Below are 15,869 nucleotides of genomic sequence, written 5' to 3' on the forward strand. Positions count from 1 at the left end.
ATTCCACCCCCTCCTTAGCTTGGGGCAGGGGGTAAAGCCCCTAATCTGCATTATATCCGGGTTATTATAACATATAGCGATATATACGTGCACTATAATGTCTCAGTGTCACACATCATGTGCTCCAGTCACAGCCAGAGCTGCATACACGGGGCAGTCAGTGGAGCTGAAACCATATTCTTCTATATATTTTATAGATAAGTCTTCTGCTCTCCTGGTGATTTGCTGTACGGATAGAACTTCTTAAAGGGACGGTCCACTGAGCAATGTCTTATTGTAGAATACAGCACCATGCTACCTCCCTGTGTCGTGTCTCACTATCGCCCCCTGTGGATGTACCCAGTATAACAATCACAGCTTTACAGGGGCAGATCTTATGTGCAGAGAGGATGATCCGGGCTGGGGGCTGTCATGGGGGGCTTCACCTTCATCTATACAGACCCCAGACCTTCATATAGACCACAGATTGTTTGGGTCTGAGATGTTGGAGGTTGGGGTCCCTGCTCCGTCTAGGCTTCAGTACTACATATGATAGAGGAGGCTGCTGTACATATATATAGGGGGCTATATATGTATATATTAGTGAGAGGGGGGGCTGCAGTCCAAAATATTAATGAGGGGGGTTGCACTACTACATATGATAGAGGAGGCTTCAGTATTACAGATTAATGAGGGGGCTGCAGTACTACATATGATAGAGGGGGCTGCAGTATTACAGATTAATGAGGGGGCTGCAGTATTACAGGTAAATGAGGGGGGCTGCAGTACTACAGAAGATGGAGGGGGCTGCAGTATTACAGATTAATGAGGGGGCTGCAGTACTACAGATTAATGAGGGGGCTGCAGTATTACAGGTTAATGAGGGGGGCTGCAGTACTACAGATTAATGAGGGGGGCTGCAGTACTACAGATTAATGAGGGGGGCTGCAGTACTATAAATTATAGAGAGGGATTGCAGTTCTCCATATTTTAACGGGAAGTGCATTACTACATATTAATGAGGGGGCTGCAATACTTCATTATATAGAGGGGGCTTCAGTACTACATGTTAATGAGAGAGGTTGCAGTACTATATATTAGTTGGGGGGATGCAGTACTACATATCAATGAGGGGGTGCTGTTCTACAAATTATAAAGGGAGACTGCAGTAGTATATATCATAGAGGGGGCTGCAGTGCTGCATATTATTGATTGGGATGCAGCACTACATATTAATGAGGGGGTGCTGTTCTATGTATTATAGAGGGAAGCTGCAGTACTACAAATTAATAAGTGGGGCTTCAGCACTAAATATTTATAAGGGGGGCTGCAGTCCCTCATATTAATGAGGGGGAAGCAGGATATTAATGAGGGATTGCTGTGATGGGATGATCCGGGCTGGGGGTTGTCACCCTTATCTATACAGACCCCAGACCTTTATATAGACCACAGATTTTATGGGTCTGAGATGTTGGAGGTTGGGATCCCTGCTCCCTCTTTCGCTGCTACCCAGAAAATGTGGGGCTGCAGTACTACATATTAATGAGAGGGGTTGCAGTACTATATATTATAGAGGGGGCTGCAGTACTATGTATTATAGAGAGGTTGCAGTACTATATATTATAGAAGGGGCTGCAGTACTATGTATTATAGAGAGGTTGCAGTACTATATATTATAGAAGGGGCTGCAGTACTATGTATTATAGAGAGGTTGCAGTACTATATATTAGTTGGAGGATGCAGTACTACATATTAATGTCATAATGCAGGGGGAGGAGCCAACGGAACATTCCGTGACATCACAGATTCCGTCACATCCCGCAGTCATGTTAACTCCTTAGTGACCAGGATATTTCTGGCCTTATTATGTATTGGGATCAGTAGGAGACGATCAATGTGACCAGGACATTTGTCTCCCAGCACTTTCCTGCTCCTTGTGTGTGTGACCTATAGAAAGCAGCTTCGGCCATAAAGTTTAAAAAGTGTTTTAAACCGCGATACTGCGGTTTAAAACACTAACAAAAATAAGCTCCGCCACCAGCTCACCCTGAGCTGGTGCTCGGTAGTTCCCTCTTATACCTGCCACTTCAAGTGGTAGGTTTCCTTTAATGCTGTACCAGGCAACCTGAAGCCATTGGATGGCAGCGTCTGCCTCTGTAAAGAATCAGTGGTATGGCCCAAAGGGGCGGCAGTGCGGGACAACGGGAGCATCGAAGGAGGGAAAGATAACTTTATCTGCAAAGCCTGGACAACCCCTTTAAGAGTACAGACGCTTCTACATGTACTAACCACAGCTCAGTGTTTACTCCCTACTGTAGAGATGAATTACTGACTTCCGTTCCGGATCTTCTTCCTCAATCACGGGAAATGTTTGCCATGGAATATCTCGCCGCCTTATTTGGTCACGGATTGGACACATTTGTTGCTACTTGGACTCCTCGGGACATTCCGTTCTGGACGACGTCCCGGATTCTGATGCTTCTCCTCCAGCTTCAGCCGGGATTGTGGTGGACATGATCCTAGGTGGTCAGTGGGGTCTACATGACACCTTCTTCTATGTCTCCTGTAACTTTTCTTTATGTCAATTTATTGTTAAGTTAAAAAATACCGAAAATAAAAATATTGTATTTCGGGGCTGATATAATTCTGCCATACGCTGCTGGACGGGGGCAGGAAATGCCGGGTCCTTCCGCTCGTGGCCTGATGGGATCTATGAAATGTATATAATAATCCGGAATCCAGAACCAATAAACTGCTAAACAGAAAAAACTTCTGCCATAGAGTGTGTAAATAATCCCGCCTCTGACCGCACCTGCTCCAAAATCTAAGGAGACCTCATGGATATGTAAATGTTGTATCGCTTGGACTCTTGTGCTGCTACATTTCTGAACAGATTTGCATTTTGTGCTGTAGTTCTGCATGGCACTTGGTTCTGGTACTTTATTTCTGTACAGAGCTTAGTTCAGGTTCTGATTTCTATAGAAAGCTCAGTGCTGGTGCTGTATTTGTATACTGAGCTTGGCTTTGGTGCTGGGTTTCTGTTCACAGGTTTGTTCTGGTGTTGTATTTCTGCAGGGAGCCAGCTTCTACAGTATTGCTGTATTTCTTTACTAAGGTTGGTTCTGGTTCTGATTTTCTGTACAGAGCTCGGTTCTGGAGCTGTGTTTCTCTACTGAGCTTGGTGCTGGTGAAGAATTGATGTATGTTGGTTGGTTTTGGTGGTGAATTTACATCCCAAGCTCAGTTGTGGTGCTGTATTTCTGCGCAGTGCTTGGTTCTGCTGTTATGGTTCTGTACTGAGCCTGGTTCTGTTGCTCTATTTAAATATTGAGCTTGGTTCTGGTGCTGTATTTTGTACTGAGGCTGCGTCTGGAACTGTGTGTGCATATAAGTAAAGACAAACTTCACCTGAAGAAGACAATAGGATGTGTGGTCAGGAGGAAAGGGCAGACCTGTCAATCAATATCCAAAAATTATCAAGCAACACTCTATAGGGGAAATCACTGTATTTGGGGGTGTACTGCATATACCAACTCTGAGTCACAATGTATGTGATAATTCATTTTGAGGGGCAATATATATATTTACGTCCAGGTGCTGGGGGGGCATGTTTAGTAAATTGCCCTGAAACAGCAGGCTACATGCTGTAGAACCCGATGGAGGAGGAGTTATTATTACATGTAAATTACAAGCTGGGGGCGGTGTCCAGGACCTCCTTTATGTATTTGCTCAGTCCTGATTTCAGGTTGCTGACACTTGTTGTCCCTTTTCCTTGATGTTGCTATACTCTGTATCTGACCTCTGCTATGTTTACTTGACTAATCTCTTGACTCTTGATTCTGTACCTTGCCGCCATCTTGGTTTGTTCTGACCTCGCTTGTCTCTCTGTTATCTGCTGTTTGACATCTTTCCTGTGCACTCAGTGAGTGTAGGATTTGTGAACTAGAAGTCCCTGACCATAAGGGTTTTGAAGCTTGTTAGGTAGGTGACAGAAGTTGTGGGTGAGTTTAGGACCCGCACCCCCCTCTCTGCAGTGACAATGACCTTGGTTCCTGTGATGCGCCCAATCATAGGTGCAGTCCCCTGTAAAGCCACAGAGATCACATCAGGCAAGATCATTACCTTTTAACAAATACATCTCCGCTATATCTGGGAAACTCCATGGAGTAGAAGACACCGAGATCCTGCATGCTGACTGTATCCAGCATACGACTACCCCCATCATCCAGTGGCACAGCTGAGCTCTGCTGCTCTAACTCCCCTCCCCATCTCCAGCTCTGCTCCTCTCCCGCCCGCAGCTCACGTCACTGTGATGTCCACCCAGGATCCTCCCCGCTCATATCCGGAGGTTTTGGGTGCAACAGCTGAGACTTCAGAGTAGAGAGAAGCAGGAGCAGCGGGACCTCATCACCGGATCTCTGAGGATGATTTCATCTCCTTATCTAAGGAGCCACATGCGGTGCTCCATCTGCTCGGAGGCATATAATGAGACGTCATTGCTGAGATGTGGACACTCCTTCTGCAGGGGGTGCATCGGGCGTGAGCTGGAGAAGCCGGGGGACGCTGGACTTCCCAACTGCCCAAAATGTGAGACTTTACACTTCAGACCACAAAGAGACCAAACCTGCAGAATGGCTTTTCACTTCATGTTCGCCCCCCAAGACGATGATACCACAGGCATCGTATTCACGTGTAACCAGTCTCCCATACCCACCATCAAATTCTGCCCCCAGGACGGAGGCTCTCTGTGCTTGGACCACCTAATGGCCCTCAGCAAGTCTCCAGGCCAAGTCCATCCCAACGTCAGTAGATGCCCCATCCACATGAGGCCAAACACATTTCACTGCCTGGATGACGACACCAACATCTGTGCTCACTGCATTAGTAGACTCCACAGAGGACACCGGGTGGAGTCTGTATACGAGGCCTCCATGAAGAAGAAGGAACCTTCATCATCAAAATCACAAGATCTGGTGGAACATCAACTAGAACCAAGTGGTCTTGTAACGAAGGTCAGTCTGCTGTTTCAGGAACTGAGGAAACACTTGGAAGATCTGGAGAAGAAGGTCTTGAGTAAGGTCTTCGGGCAGGTGGAGCAGGTCTCAGCCCCATGTCATGATGAGATCCAAGAGCTGGACTCAAAGAAGGATGAGTCAAAGACCATTCTGACCATCAAGGAGCCGTGTACCTCATCATATGATCCATCGGCAGTCTCCAAGCTAAAGGATCCAGAATCTGGTGGTGGAGATGTGGTCTTCCAGGACGCTGGAGAGGCTCCTCATCTGGACGCTGCTCTGATTTTGCACTATAATACTGTGGATGTCCTCAGCGCTGACTGTAATGGCTGCTTCATGAACAGGGAGGTGGGGATCCTCCTGGACGAGGACACGGCCGGGAATAACATTGACATCTCCTTTCGTATATCTCCCTTGAGTTCCATTTATTGGAAAGAAGATCAAAGACCAAAGCCAAAGACCCAAAAAAGGTTCAGAAACCACCAGGTGTTGAGCGAAACCGTCTTCTCAAAGGGGAGACATTTCTGGACGTTGGAGACAAGTAAGTGGGGGAGTTGGCGCTTCGGCGTGGCGTACCCCAGCATCGCCAGGAAAGGCTTCCGCTCCTACGTGGGGTGCAGTGACAAATCATGGGTCCTGTGCAAGTGGAGGAATCAGTACTCGGCTATGCATGCCTGTAAGGTGATAGAGTTACCTGAGGAGCTCACCTGTCAGCGTTTTGGGGTGTACCTGGACTATGAGGCGGGTCACCTCTCCTTCCATGAGCTGAGTGACCCCGTCCGGCACCTGCACACCTTCACCACCACCTTCACCGAGCCTCTCCATGCCGTCTTCAGTCTCTGGGTGGATTCTCATGGTGATGCCTGGATGTTACTGAACCAGAGACGACCATATGACTAGTAAGACCCCGGCCAGGAGGGGGCGCTGCTGCAGCCGGGGGAGAACACTCTATGTGACCCACGGGATATAGATGTTCAGTTTCGGTGTCTTGGCTCATTCATGTGGACCAAGAGGGACAAGGGCGGCCCCTCCCTAGATTCCACCCCCTCCTTAGCTTGGGGCAGGGGGTAAAGCCCCTAATCTGCATTATATCCGGGTTATTATAACATATAGCGATATATACGGGCACTATAATGTCTCAGTGTCACACATCATGTGCTCCAGTCACAGCCAGAGCTGCATACACGGGGCTGTCAGTGGAGTCCATATTCTCCTATAGATTGTATAGATAAGTCTTCTGCTCTCCTGGTGATTTGCTGTACGGATAGAACTTCTTAAAGGGACGGTCCACAGAGCAATGTATTATTGTAGAATAAAGCACCATGCTACCCCCTGTGTCGTGTCTCACTATCGCCCCCTGTGGATGTACCCAGTATAACAATCACAGCTTTACAGGGGCAGATCTTATGTGCAGGAGGATGATCCGGGCTGGGGGCTGTCATGGGGGGGGGGCTTCACCTTTATCTATAGACCCCAGACCTTCATATAGACCGCCGATTGTTTGGGTCTGAGATGTTGGGGGTTGTGGTCCCGGTGAGTCGGACCCTGCTCCCTCAATAGCCTTTACCCCTCCAGATAGCGGCCCCTACATACCACAGGACTCCGGCTGACAACAGCGAGGGCGGCTACACTCACATTAACACTTTGTCCTCCGAGACGTCACCAGACTTCTTAAAGAGACTCTAAGACTGAAGCCCAAACTAGACGGGACCCCCGTACTGGGGATATGTAGGAGGAAAGGGGGGGAGATCTTCCATGGATGTCGTGTCCACAACCCTGCACGTGGATGTACAGACAGACAGGACACTTTTGAAAATTCAATAAAGTTTATCATTTTTGTATTCATTTTTTTAAGATTCAACCAGATACGGTATAGGGACCCAAACATGGCTTGTTGTCCCATCATATATTAATGAGGGGAGGGCTGCTGTACTATGTTAATAAAGGGGGCAGGGGCTGTTGTATTATGTAAATAAACAGTGGGGGGGGGGGCTGCTGTGCTGTATATAATTTAATGGAAGGGGGTTCTGTGTTATCCAGAGGACAATATACTGTAAGTGTGGAGATCAGCTGCAAGGGGTTGGGTGGGAAAGGCATCATGAGGATCTATAACTAAAGGAGAAGAATTGTCACCAGTGAGGAGCCCACCGGGATGAAGACCCCAAGGCAGAGGAAAGAGGCAGCCCTTTTGTAAGGAACAGTTATTATAGTAATGTGCAGTAAATTTTGCTGGTATATATAATGGGTGTGGGGTAGTCACTGCTGGTATATATTAATGTGTGTGTGGTGTAGTCACTGCTGGTATATATTATGTGTGTGGTGTAGTCACTGCTGGTATATATTATGTGTGTGGTGTAGTCACTGCTGGTATATATTATGTGTGTGGTGTAGTCACTGCTGGTATATATTATGTGTGTGGTGTAGTCACTGCTGGTATATATTATGTGTGTGGTGTAGTCACTGCTGGTATATATTATGTGTGTGGTGTAGTCACTGCTGGTATATATTATGTGTTTGGTGTAGTCACTGCTGGTATATATTAATGTGTGTATGGTCTAGTCACTGCTGCTATATATTAAGTGTGTGGTGTAGTCACTGCTGGCATATATTAATGTGTGTGTGGTGTAGTCACTGCTACTATATATTATGTGTGTGTGGTATAGTCCCTGATTGTATATATTTATGAGACATATATATAGGGGTTATTAGAATATTGGGGCAGACTTACTTACCCGTTGTCCGACGAGGATTCGGGTCTGCTGCGATTCACTAAGGTCATGCGCCCGAGTTCCTGCATCCGTCGCTTCTGCACTGAGGTCCGCCAGAGTTCACCTTCTTCTTTCCAGTGCATGTAAGTGCTTGTCTTGTGACACAATTTTAAATGTTAAATCCTGCGCGTTGTCCGATGCCCCCCCCCCCATTTCTGACGCGTGCAAGCCGGCACCGATGCGCCAAAATCTGCCAATCGCATGGGCAATCCCGGGGCAATTCGTCGCAAAATGGAAATTGTCGGGAAACCAGACGAAAATGCATCCGTCGAACCTTTAGTAAATGCGCCCCATAGTGTCTGCTCTATAATACAAAGCCTAGGATTTCCATCAAAGGTTTTTAAGCTACTTAACATTAGCAAACTGTACTCCATGTACATATCTGACCACATATATCAATCACAACAGCCTCCACGGACTTCTACTCCTCTCCATGCAGGCTGCTGTGAGTCCATGTGATACAATATGATGTGATTTTGTGAGTTATATGCTTGGTGTACAGTTTTCTAATGCTACAAAAGCTGTAGGACCTGCGATGATGTCACCCTGGTCACATGACATTACAGCTGCACACAGAGATAGGATGGAGAGGAGCTGCTGGTTCAGCCCGCCCACCTGGACTCGCTGTAGCCACACCCACATGGACTCGCTGTAGCCACGCCCACATGGACTCGCTGTAGCCATGCTTAGATACCAGGTAAAACTATAAAGTTGAAAGTATGGGAATCCCAGGGGAAGAATTTATAGCTATAAGAAACCTGTCAGTTAGTTACTAGGGCTCTATGGGAACCTGTCATTACCTGTATTTGTGAAAAATGTGGTGACAGGTTCCCTTTAATGTAATGTCTATGACCCCTTACTGATTGTACAGCACCATGGGGATTACTGCTGCTCTATAAATAATAATAATCAGCTATTAATTGGAAACTTTGAGGCTGATTTTAACATCCCTAACCACAGCCCAGTCATCTTCAGGAGCTCAGGAAACCCTATAACATCCCCAACATCACGTCACTCCTGCTGCCTCAGTTTACAAACCACAAGCCATGTATGTATGTATGTATCACTACCCCCCCCCCCCCCGTGCCTCGAAACTCCATGATCCCAGACTCTCGTATATGTATTTTAGCAGTGGGATCGGCCCTAGGCATCCAGTCTAACACTGAGTCACGGCTCATCCCTTATTTCCCAGACATGACATCAGGAATTATTGATCAGTGTTTGAAAACTGCGTCCTACTTCAAATAAAACCTCTTACCTACGTCGGTCTCTTAGTGCCTCTATGAGACATGCCCTTTGTATCTCCTAATGCCTCCATCACAGCACCTACAGATCTGAGGGATGATCTGACCAGCTCCATCTACCTTAACGTCTACACAGGTCACCCTGGGGTGTGGTCACAATTTGTGCCAGGTGAGGTATGTCCCGCACATCTCAGGAGCATGAAGAACAGGTTGAAGACCTCCCATGAAGACCAGGCCAGGATACTCCCATGAAGACCAGTCTAAGAATCACTCATAAAGATCAAGTCAAGAACCTCCTATAAAGACCAGCCTAAGGATCTCTCATGGAGACCAGGCCAGGAACTTCCATGAAGACCAGGACAAAGACCTCTCATGAAGACCAGGCTAAGAATGTCCTATAAAGACCAGGCTAAGGATCTCCTATAAAGACCAAATTAATAATCTTTCATAAAGACCAGGTCAAGAAACTATTATAAAAACCAGCCGAAGGATCTCTCATTAAAACCAGACCAGGAATTCCCATGAAGACCAAGACAAGGACCTCCCATGAAGACCAGGCTAAGGATCTCCCATGAAGACCAGGCTAAAGACCTCACATGAAGACCAGGCCGGGGAACTCCCATTTAGACCAGTCTAAGGATATCTCATAAAGACCAGGTCAAGAACCTCCTATAAAAACCATTACAAGGACCTCCCATGAAGACCAGGACAAGGACCTCCCATGAAGACCAGGACAAGGACCTCCCAAGAAGACCAGGACAAGGACCTCCCAAGAAGACCAGGACAAGGACCTTCCATGAAGACCAGGACAAGGACCTCCCATGAAGACCAGGACAAGGACCTCCCATGAAGACCAGGCTAAGGATCTCCTATGAAGACCAGGGGGGAACTCCCATTTAGACCAGTCTAAGGATCTCTCATAAAGACCAGGTCAAGAACCTCCTCTAAAGACCAGGACAAGGACCTCCCATGAAGACCAGGACAAGGACCTCCCATGAAGACCAGGACAGGGACCTCCCATGAAGACCAGGACAGGGACCTCCCATGAAGACCAAGCCAAGGACCTCCCATGAAAATCCCACAAAAACCATACCCATCAGTGCAAAAATAACAGAAGTTTATTAATAAATATTCTCCATCTTTATCATAAAAATATGAACAAAAGAAAATGAAAACATTTCCCTCTTTACAAGGAGTGAAGTGCAGAGTCCAGGATGGGCATCACAGCAAATACATAGAATTAGGCCCCTGAATGATGATTCTTTGTCCCTCCCCTGGACACTCATCTCACAAGGGTCCAGAGACCCTCAACTCTATGATGTGTCCATTGTGAGGACAATGTATGGCCCTAATGTATGGATCAGTGAAGGCATTGCAGAGCCTGAGTTATTCAAAGGGGCGGCCAGGATTGAATATTGATGGCCCAACCTTATGATGATTGGTGCTGGGGCCAGGTGTGGGGAATAGGTCATCATCACTAAATTCTGGCCAACCCCTTTAAGGCATTAGTGTAATATCACAGTAAGGCACAGTATGGGAGGTTTATAAGACACTGTATAGAATTATCATTACTCAATATTAACATCTTAAAACACGTGGACCAGTAGTAAATAATCTTAAATATCCAGGATGTCCTTCATTTTCTTGTCTTCTTCTGGGCCTGGAAGGGTCCATCACAACTTCTTCTGACATCACACTGTCTCGTCATCCCGGCCAGGTCAAATATGAAGGGTCAGAGACACAAAAAGTTGGAGTTCCCCTTTACATTTTGTCAAGTGGTGTCCACCTTACGATAAGGTAAGTAGCGGTCTCTTACCCTCCCACCACCTCGAAGGAAAAGCCTGTCTTCATAAGCGTAGATTGTTCCAAAAGCATTGGAGCCAGGGGGTGACTCGATGACCCCCTCCATGGTGACGTGGTGTATTCCATAGGAGTCCTGGTGGTATCCACCACTGTGGTCGTGTCCAGCGAGGTAGCAGACAACACTGTGGTGGGCCTGGAGGACTCTGAGGACCTCCTGGTAGTTCCATACCAAGCAGGGGCTGCGCTTAGCTTTTGGGTGGACTGGGATGTGACCTACGAAGAGGATGGAGCACCAGTGAGTAATAGGTCACCTACCAGATATCACTCTCTAGAAACTTCCTCCATGATGAGGCACTTACCAGCGATGACCACCTTCTCACCACTCTTGTCGGAATAAGTGAGGACATCATTGAGCCAAGCCAACTGCTCCTGGCCCAGGCCACCATTATAGGTCATCATGTGATATCCAGTCCCATCTACAAAGGGAAGAACACAAAACTTAGATTCTACTGAAGATGGAACAAGATGGACACAAAGTTATGGAGACGACCTGCTGGGATCTCCTCAGGGTTTCCATAACTATGGTCCATTCCCCTGGAGAGTGACTACATGCCTGTAGAGGACCATGACCAGGGATAGTATGCTGCTTACTCATTAGGAAAGCCTCCGACATCAGGTGCTTATCATTGGTCCTATTCCGGCCAAGGACACTCAAGTCGTAAGTGTCCACCACAATGAACCTGAAGTTAGTGTGAGGGCTGAAGTGATAGGCGTAGTAGTCCTCTGTGCTGGAGGTCCCTTTGTCTTGTCTTCTATCCTCCATCCATGTTGTGTTCAGCCTTGACTTCATCAAATATTCCCTGCTGAAGTTATAAAGTTCATGGTTGCCCCAGACGTGATGGAAAGGCATCAGCGCTGTCCTGGTGATGGCGAGGACCTTGGCCAGGGAATCTTCAGATTTGTTGCCTCTCTTGTTGAAGCCATCAATGATGTCCCCAAGTTGTAGGACAAACCTAGGCCTCGTGTCCTCCATGTTCCACTCCTGGATGGCGCGGCAGAGGTGGGAGCAGCTCTCCTGGTAGTATCTCATGGTCCTCCAGCCGCTCAGTCCATCAGGTTTATCTGCATATTGAATATCTGCTATGACCCCAAAAGTGAAGTAGGGGAGACTATGGCCAACCACAACTCTCACGTCCTTCTGTAGTTCCCCCATCCTACGGAGAAGAAGAGCAAAGGCAAATTATCCAACCACCGGCCACATCTCCGAGTCACCGAAGAGGGAAGAAGAGCCCCGGGTGCTACTGGAAGCCTTCTACTGAGCTCAGGGATGATGGGAGTGATACATGGTCTGATAGGAGATTAGATTGTGAGCTCCTGGGGGTCAGGGATGATGGGAGTGATACATGGTCTGATAGGAGATTAGATTGTGAGCTCCTGGGGGTCAGGGATGATGGGAGTGATAGGAGATTAGATTGTGAGCTCCTGGGGTCAGGGATGATGGGAGTGATACATGGTCTGATAGGAGATTAGATTGTGAGCTCCTGGGGTCAGGGATGATGGGAGTGATACATTGTCTGATAGGAGATTAGATTGTGAGCTCCTGGGGGTCAGGGATGATGGGAGTGATAGGAGATTAGATTGTGAGCTCCTGGGGTCAGGGATGATGGGAGTGATACATGGTCTGATAGGAGATTAGATTGTGAGCTCCTGGGGTCAGGGATGATGGGAGTGATACATGGTCTGATAGGAGATTAGATTGTGAGCTCCTGGGGGTCAGGGATGATGGGAGTGATAGGAGATTAGATTGTGAGCTCCTGGGGTCAGGGATGATGGGAGTGATACATGGTCTGATAGGAGATTAGATTGTGAGCTCCTGGGGTCAGGGATGATGGGAGTGATACATTGTCTGATAGGAGATTAGATTGTGAGCTCCTGGGGGTCAGGGATGATGGGAGTGATACATTGTGTATGATAGGAGATTAGATAGTGAGCTCCTGGGGTCAGGGATGATGGGAGTGATACATTGTCTGATAGGAGATTAGATTGTGAGCTCCTGGGGTCAGGGATAATGGGAGTGTTAGGAGATTAGATTGTGAGCTCCTGGTGTGAGTGATGATAAGAATGATACATTGGGGGTCATTTACTAAGGGCCCGATTCGCATTTTCCCGACGTGTTACCCGAATATTTCCGATTTGCGCCGCTTTGTGTGTGATGGGAGATTAAGTTGTGAGCTCCTGGGGTCAGGAATGATGGGAGTGATAGATTAGATTGTGAGCTCCTGGGGTCAGGGATGATGGGAATGATACATTGAGTGTGATAGGAGATTAGATTGTGAGCTCTTGGGGTCAGGGATGATGGGAGTGATACATTGAGTGTGATAGGAGATTAGATTGCGAGCTCCTGGGGTCAGGGATGATGGGAGTGATACATTGAGTGTGATAGGAGATTAGATTGTGAGCTCTTGGGGTCAGGGATGATGGGAGTGATACATTGAGTGTGATAGGAGATTAGATTGTGAGCTCCTGGGGTCGGGGATGATGGGAGTGATACATTGTGTGGGATAGGAGATTAGATTGTGAGCTCCTGGGGTCAGGGATGATGGGAGTGATACATTGTGTGGGATAGGAGATTAGATTGTGAGCTCCTGGGGTCAGGGATGATGGGAGTGATACATTGTGTGGGATAGGAGATTAGATTGTGAGCTCCTGGGGTCAGGGATGATGGGAGTTATACACTGTTGATAGCCCCGTCATACAGCAATGGAAGTTTCTCTTACCCTGGATCGCAGCGTCTGCTCTTCCGTGACTCCAGTTCTTCACTTATACTCAGACCCGCCCTGCAGCGTGTGACCGAGAGGAAGGAGCCAAACCCGGCCGGGCACATTACACCATCAGGATGACATCACTGCCAGGACTAACAGCGGCTCAACGTGAGATCACTGACCCCAAAATAACATAAACCCTCAACTTACCCTCCCCCCTCTCCCCCACAACAACATCGCCCCAATCCCCGGACAATCACCGGAGAATCTGTCATATTATACACAACAAGACGTCACCGGCCATAACAAGTACAGAGACTGTCACACATCACTTATCACCCAGCTTTCCCAGGACCAGATGCAACTAAAGATATATCTTATACTACAAGTATAAAACTGCCCCCTATGTACAAGAATATAACTACTATAATACTGCCCCCTATGTACAGGAATATAACTACTATAATACTGGCCCCTATGTACAAGAATATAACTACTATAATACTGCCCCCTATGTACAAGAATATAACTACTATAATACTACCCCTATGTACAAGATAATAACTACTATAATACTGCCCCCTATGTACAGGAATATAACTACTATAATACTGCCCCCTATGTACAAGAATATAACTACTATAATACTGCCCCCTATGTACAGGAATATAACTACTATAATACTGCCCCCTATGTACAGGAATATAACTACTATAATACTGCCCCCTATGTACAGGAATATAACTACTATAATACTGCCCCCTATGTACAGGATATAACTACTATAATACTGCCCCCTATGTACAGGAATATAACTACTATAATACTGCCCCCTATGTACAGGGATATAACTACTATAATACTGCCCCCTATGTACAGGATATAACTACTATAATACTGCCCCCTATGTACAGGATATAACTACTATAATACTGCCACCTATGTACAAGAATATAACTACTATAATACTGCCCCCTATGTACAGGAATATAACTACTATAATACTGCCACCTATGTACAGGAATATAACTACTATAATACTGCCCCCTATGTACAGGAATATAACTACTATAATACTGCCTCCTATGTACAGGAATATAACTACTATAATACTGCCCCTATGTACAAGAATATAACTACTATAATACTGCCCTCTATGTACAAGAATATAACTACTATAATACTGCCCCCTATGTACAGGAATATAACTACTATAATACTGCCTCCTATGTACAGGAATATATCTAATATAATACTGCCCCCTATGTACAAGAATATAACTACTATAATACTGCCCCTATGTACAAGAATATAACTACTATAATACTGCCCCCTATGTACAAGAATATAACTACTATAATACTGCCCCCTATGTACAGGAATATAACTACTATAATACTGCCCTCTATGTACAAGAATATAACTACTATAATACTGCCCCCTATGTACAGGAATATAACTACTATAATACTGCCCTCTATGTACAAGAATATAACTACTATAATACTGCCCCCTATGTACAGGAATATAACTACTATAATACTGCCCCCTATGTACAGGAATATAACTACTATAATACTGTCCCTATGTACAGGAATATAACTACTATAATACTGCCCCCTATGTACAGGAATATAACTACTATAATACTGCCCCCTATGTACAGGAATATAACTACTATAATACTGCCCCCTATGTACAAGAATATAACTACTATAATACTGCCCTCTATGTACAAGAATATATCTACTATTATACTGCCCCCTATGTACAGGGATATAACTACTATAATACTGCCCCCTATGTACAGATATATTACTACTATAATACTGCCCCCTATGTACAGATATATTACTACTATAATACTGCCCTATGTTATAATATATATATACTGTGCTGTGTCTGTGTAGTTGTGCTTGTTAGTCTGATGTTGGGTGCGGTGATGATCTGCCTGTAGGGGGCGTTGTATGTTCGGCTTTCTATACACTTGTGCTGTTCGCACTGGTGACATCTGTGTATTGTCGTCTATGGAGACGGTGTTGTGTGTCCTCTGTACTTCCTTGTGGGTTTCTAGGTAGACTTTGTGTTTCTCCTCTGACCTGTGTGATGTGAGGTTCCTGGAGATGTTGACTCGGTTGACATGACATCTTTGCCACCGTCTTTCTTGATGCCTCAGTCTTGGTGATGGCCGCTGCTGACCTCAAAGCTGAGCTGATCTGCTCCATCTGCCTGGAGATCTACACGGACCCCATCAATCTGCCGTGTGGTCACAACTTCTGCCGGGAATGTATCACCAAG

The 15,869-nt window shown here is 46.3% G+C and overlaps 2 protein-coding genes across 2 annotated transcripts; one reads left to right on the top strand and one right to left on the bottom strand.

Annotated features, from left to right (window-relative positions):
- The first annotated feature begins 858 nt into the window (after nucleotides 1-858).
- On the top strand, nucleotides 859-6,887 carry LOC140065174 (E3 ubiquitin-protein ligase TRIM7-like). Its single transcript, XM_072112738.1, has one exon. The coding sequence runs from the start codon at nucleotides 4,404-4,406 to the stop codon at nucleotides 5,892-5,894; it is 1,491 nt and encodes a 496-aa protein (XP_071968839.1). The 5' UTR covers nucleotides 859-4,403; the 3' UTR covers nucleotides 5,895-6,887.
- Nucleotides 6,888-10,113: 3,226 nt separating this feature from the next.
- On the bottom strand, nucleotides 10,114-13,714 carry LOC140065175 (manganese-dependent ADP-ribose/CDP-alcohol diphosphatase-like). The gene is made up of 4 exons (XM_072112740.1): nucleotides 13,587-13,714; nucleotides 11,461-12,023; nucleotides 11,169-11,285; nucleotides 10,114-11,082 (listed from the first exon to the last, which is right to left on the bottom strand). Exons 1-4 carry the CDS (start codon nucleotides 13,691-13,693, stop codon nucleotides 10,778-10,780), a joined length of 1,092 nt encoding a protein of 363 aa, XP_071968841.1. The 5' UTR covers nucleotides 13,694-13,714; the 3' UTR covers nucleotides 10,114-10,777.
- Nucleotides 13,715-15,869: the final 2,155 nt, after the last annotated feature.

Source organism: Engystomops pustulosus, chromosome 6 (assembly GCF_040894005.1).
Source record: "Engystomops pustulosus chromosome 6, aEngPut4.maternal, whole genome shotgun sequence".
In the NCBI taxonomy this organism is placed as follows: domain Eukaryota; kingdom Metazoa; phylum Chordata; class Amphibia; order Anura; family Leptodactylidae; genus Engystomops; species Engystomops pustulosus.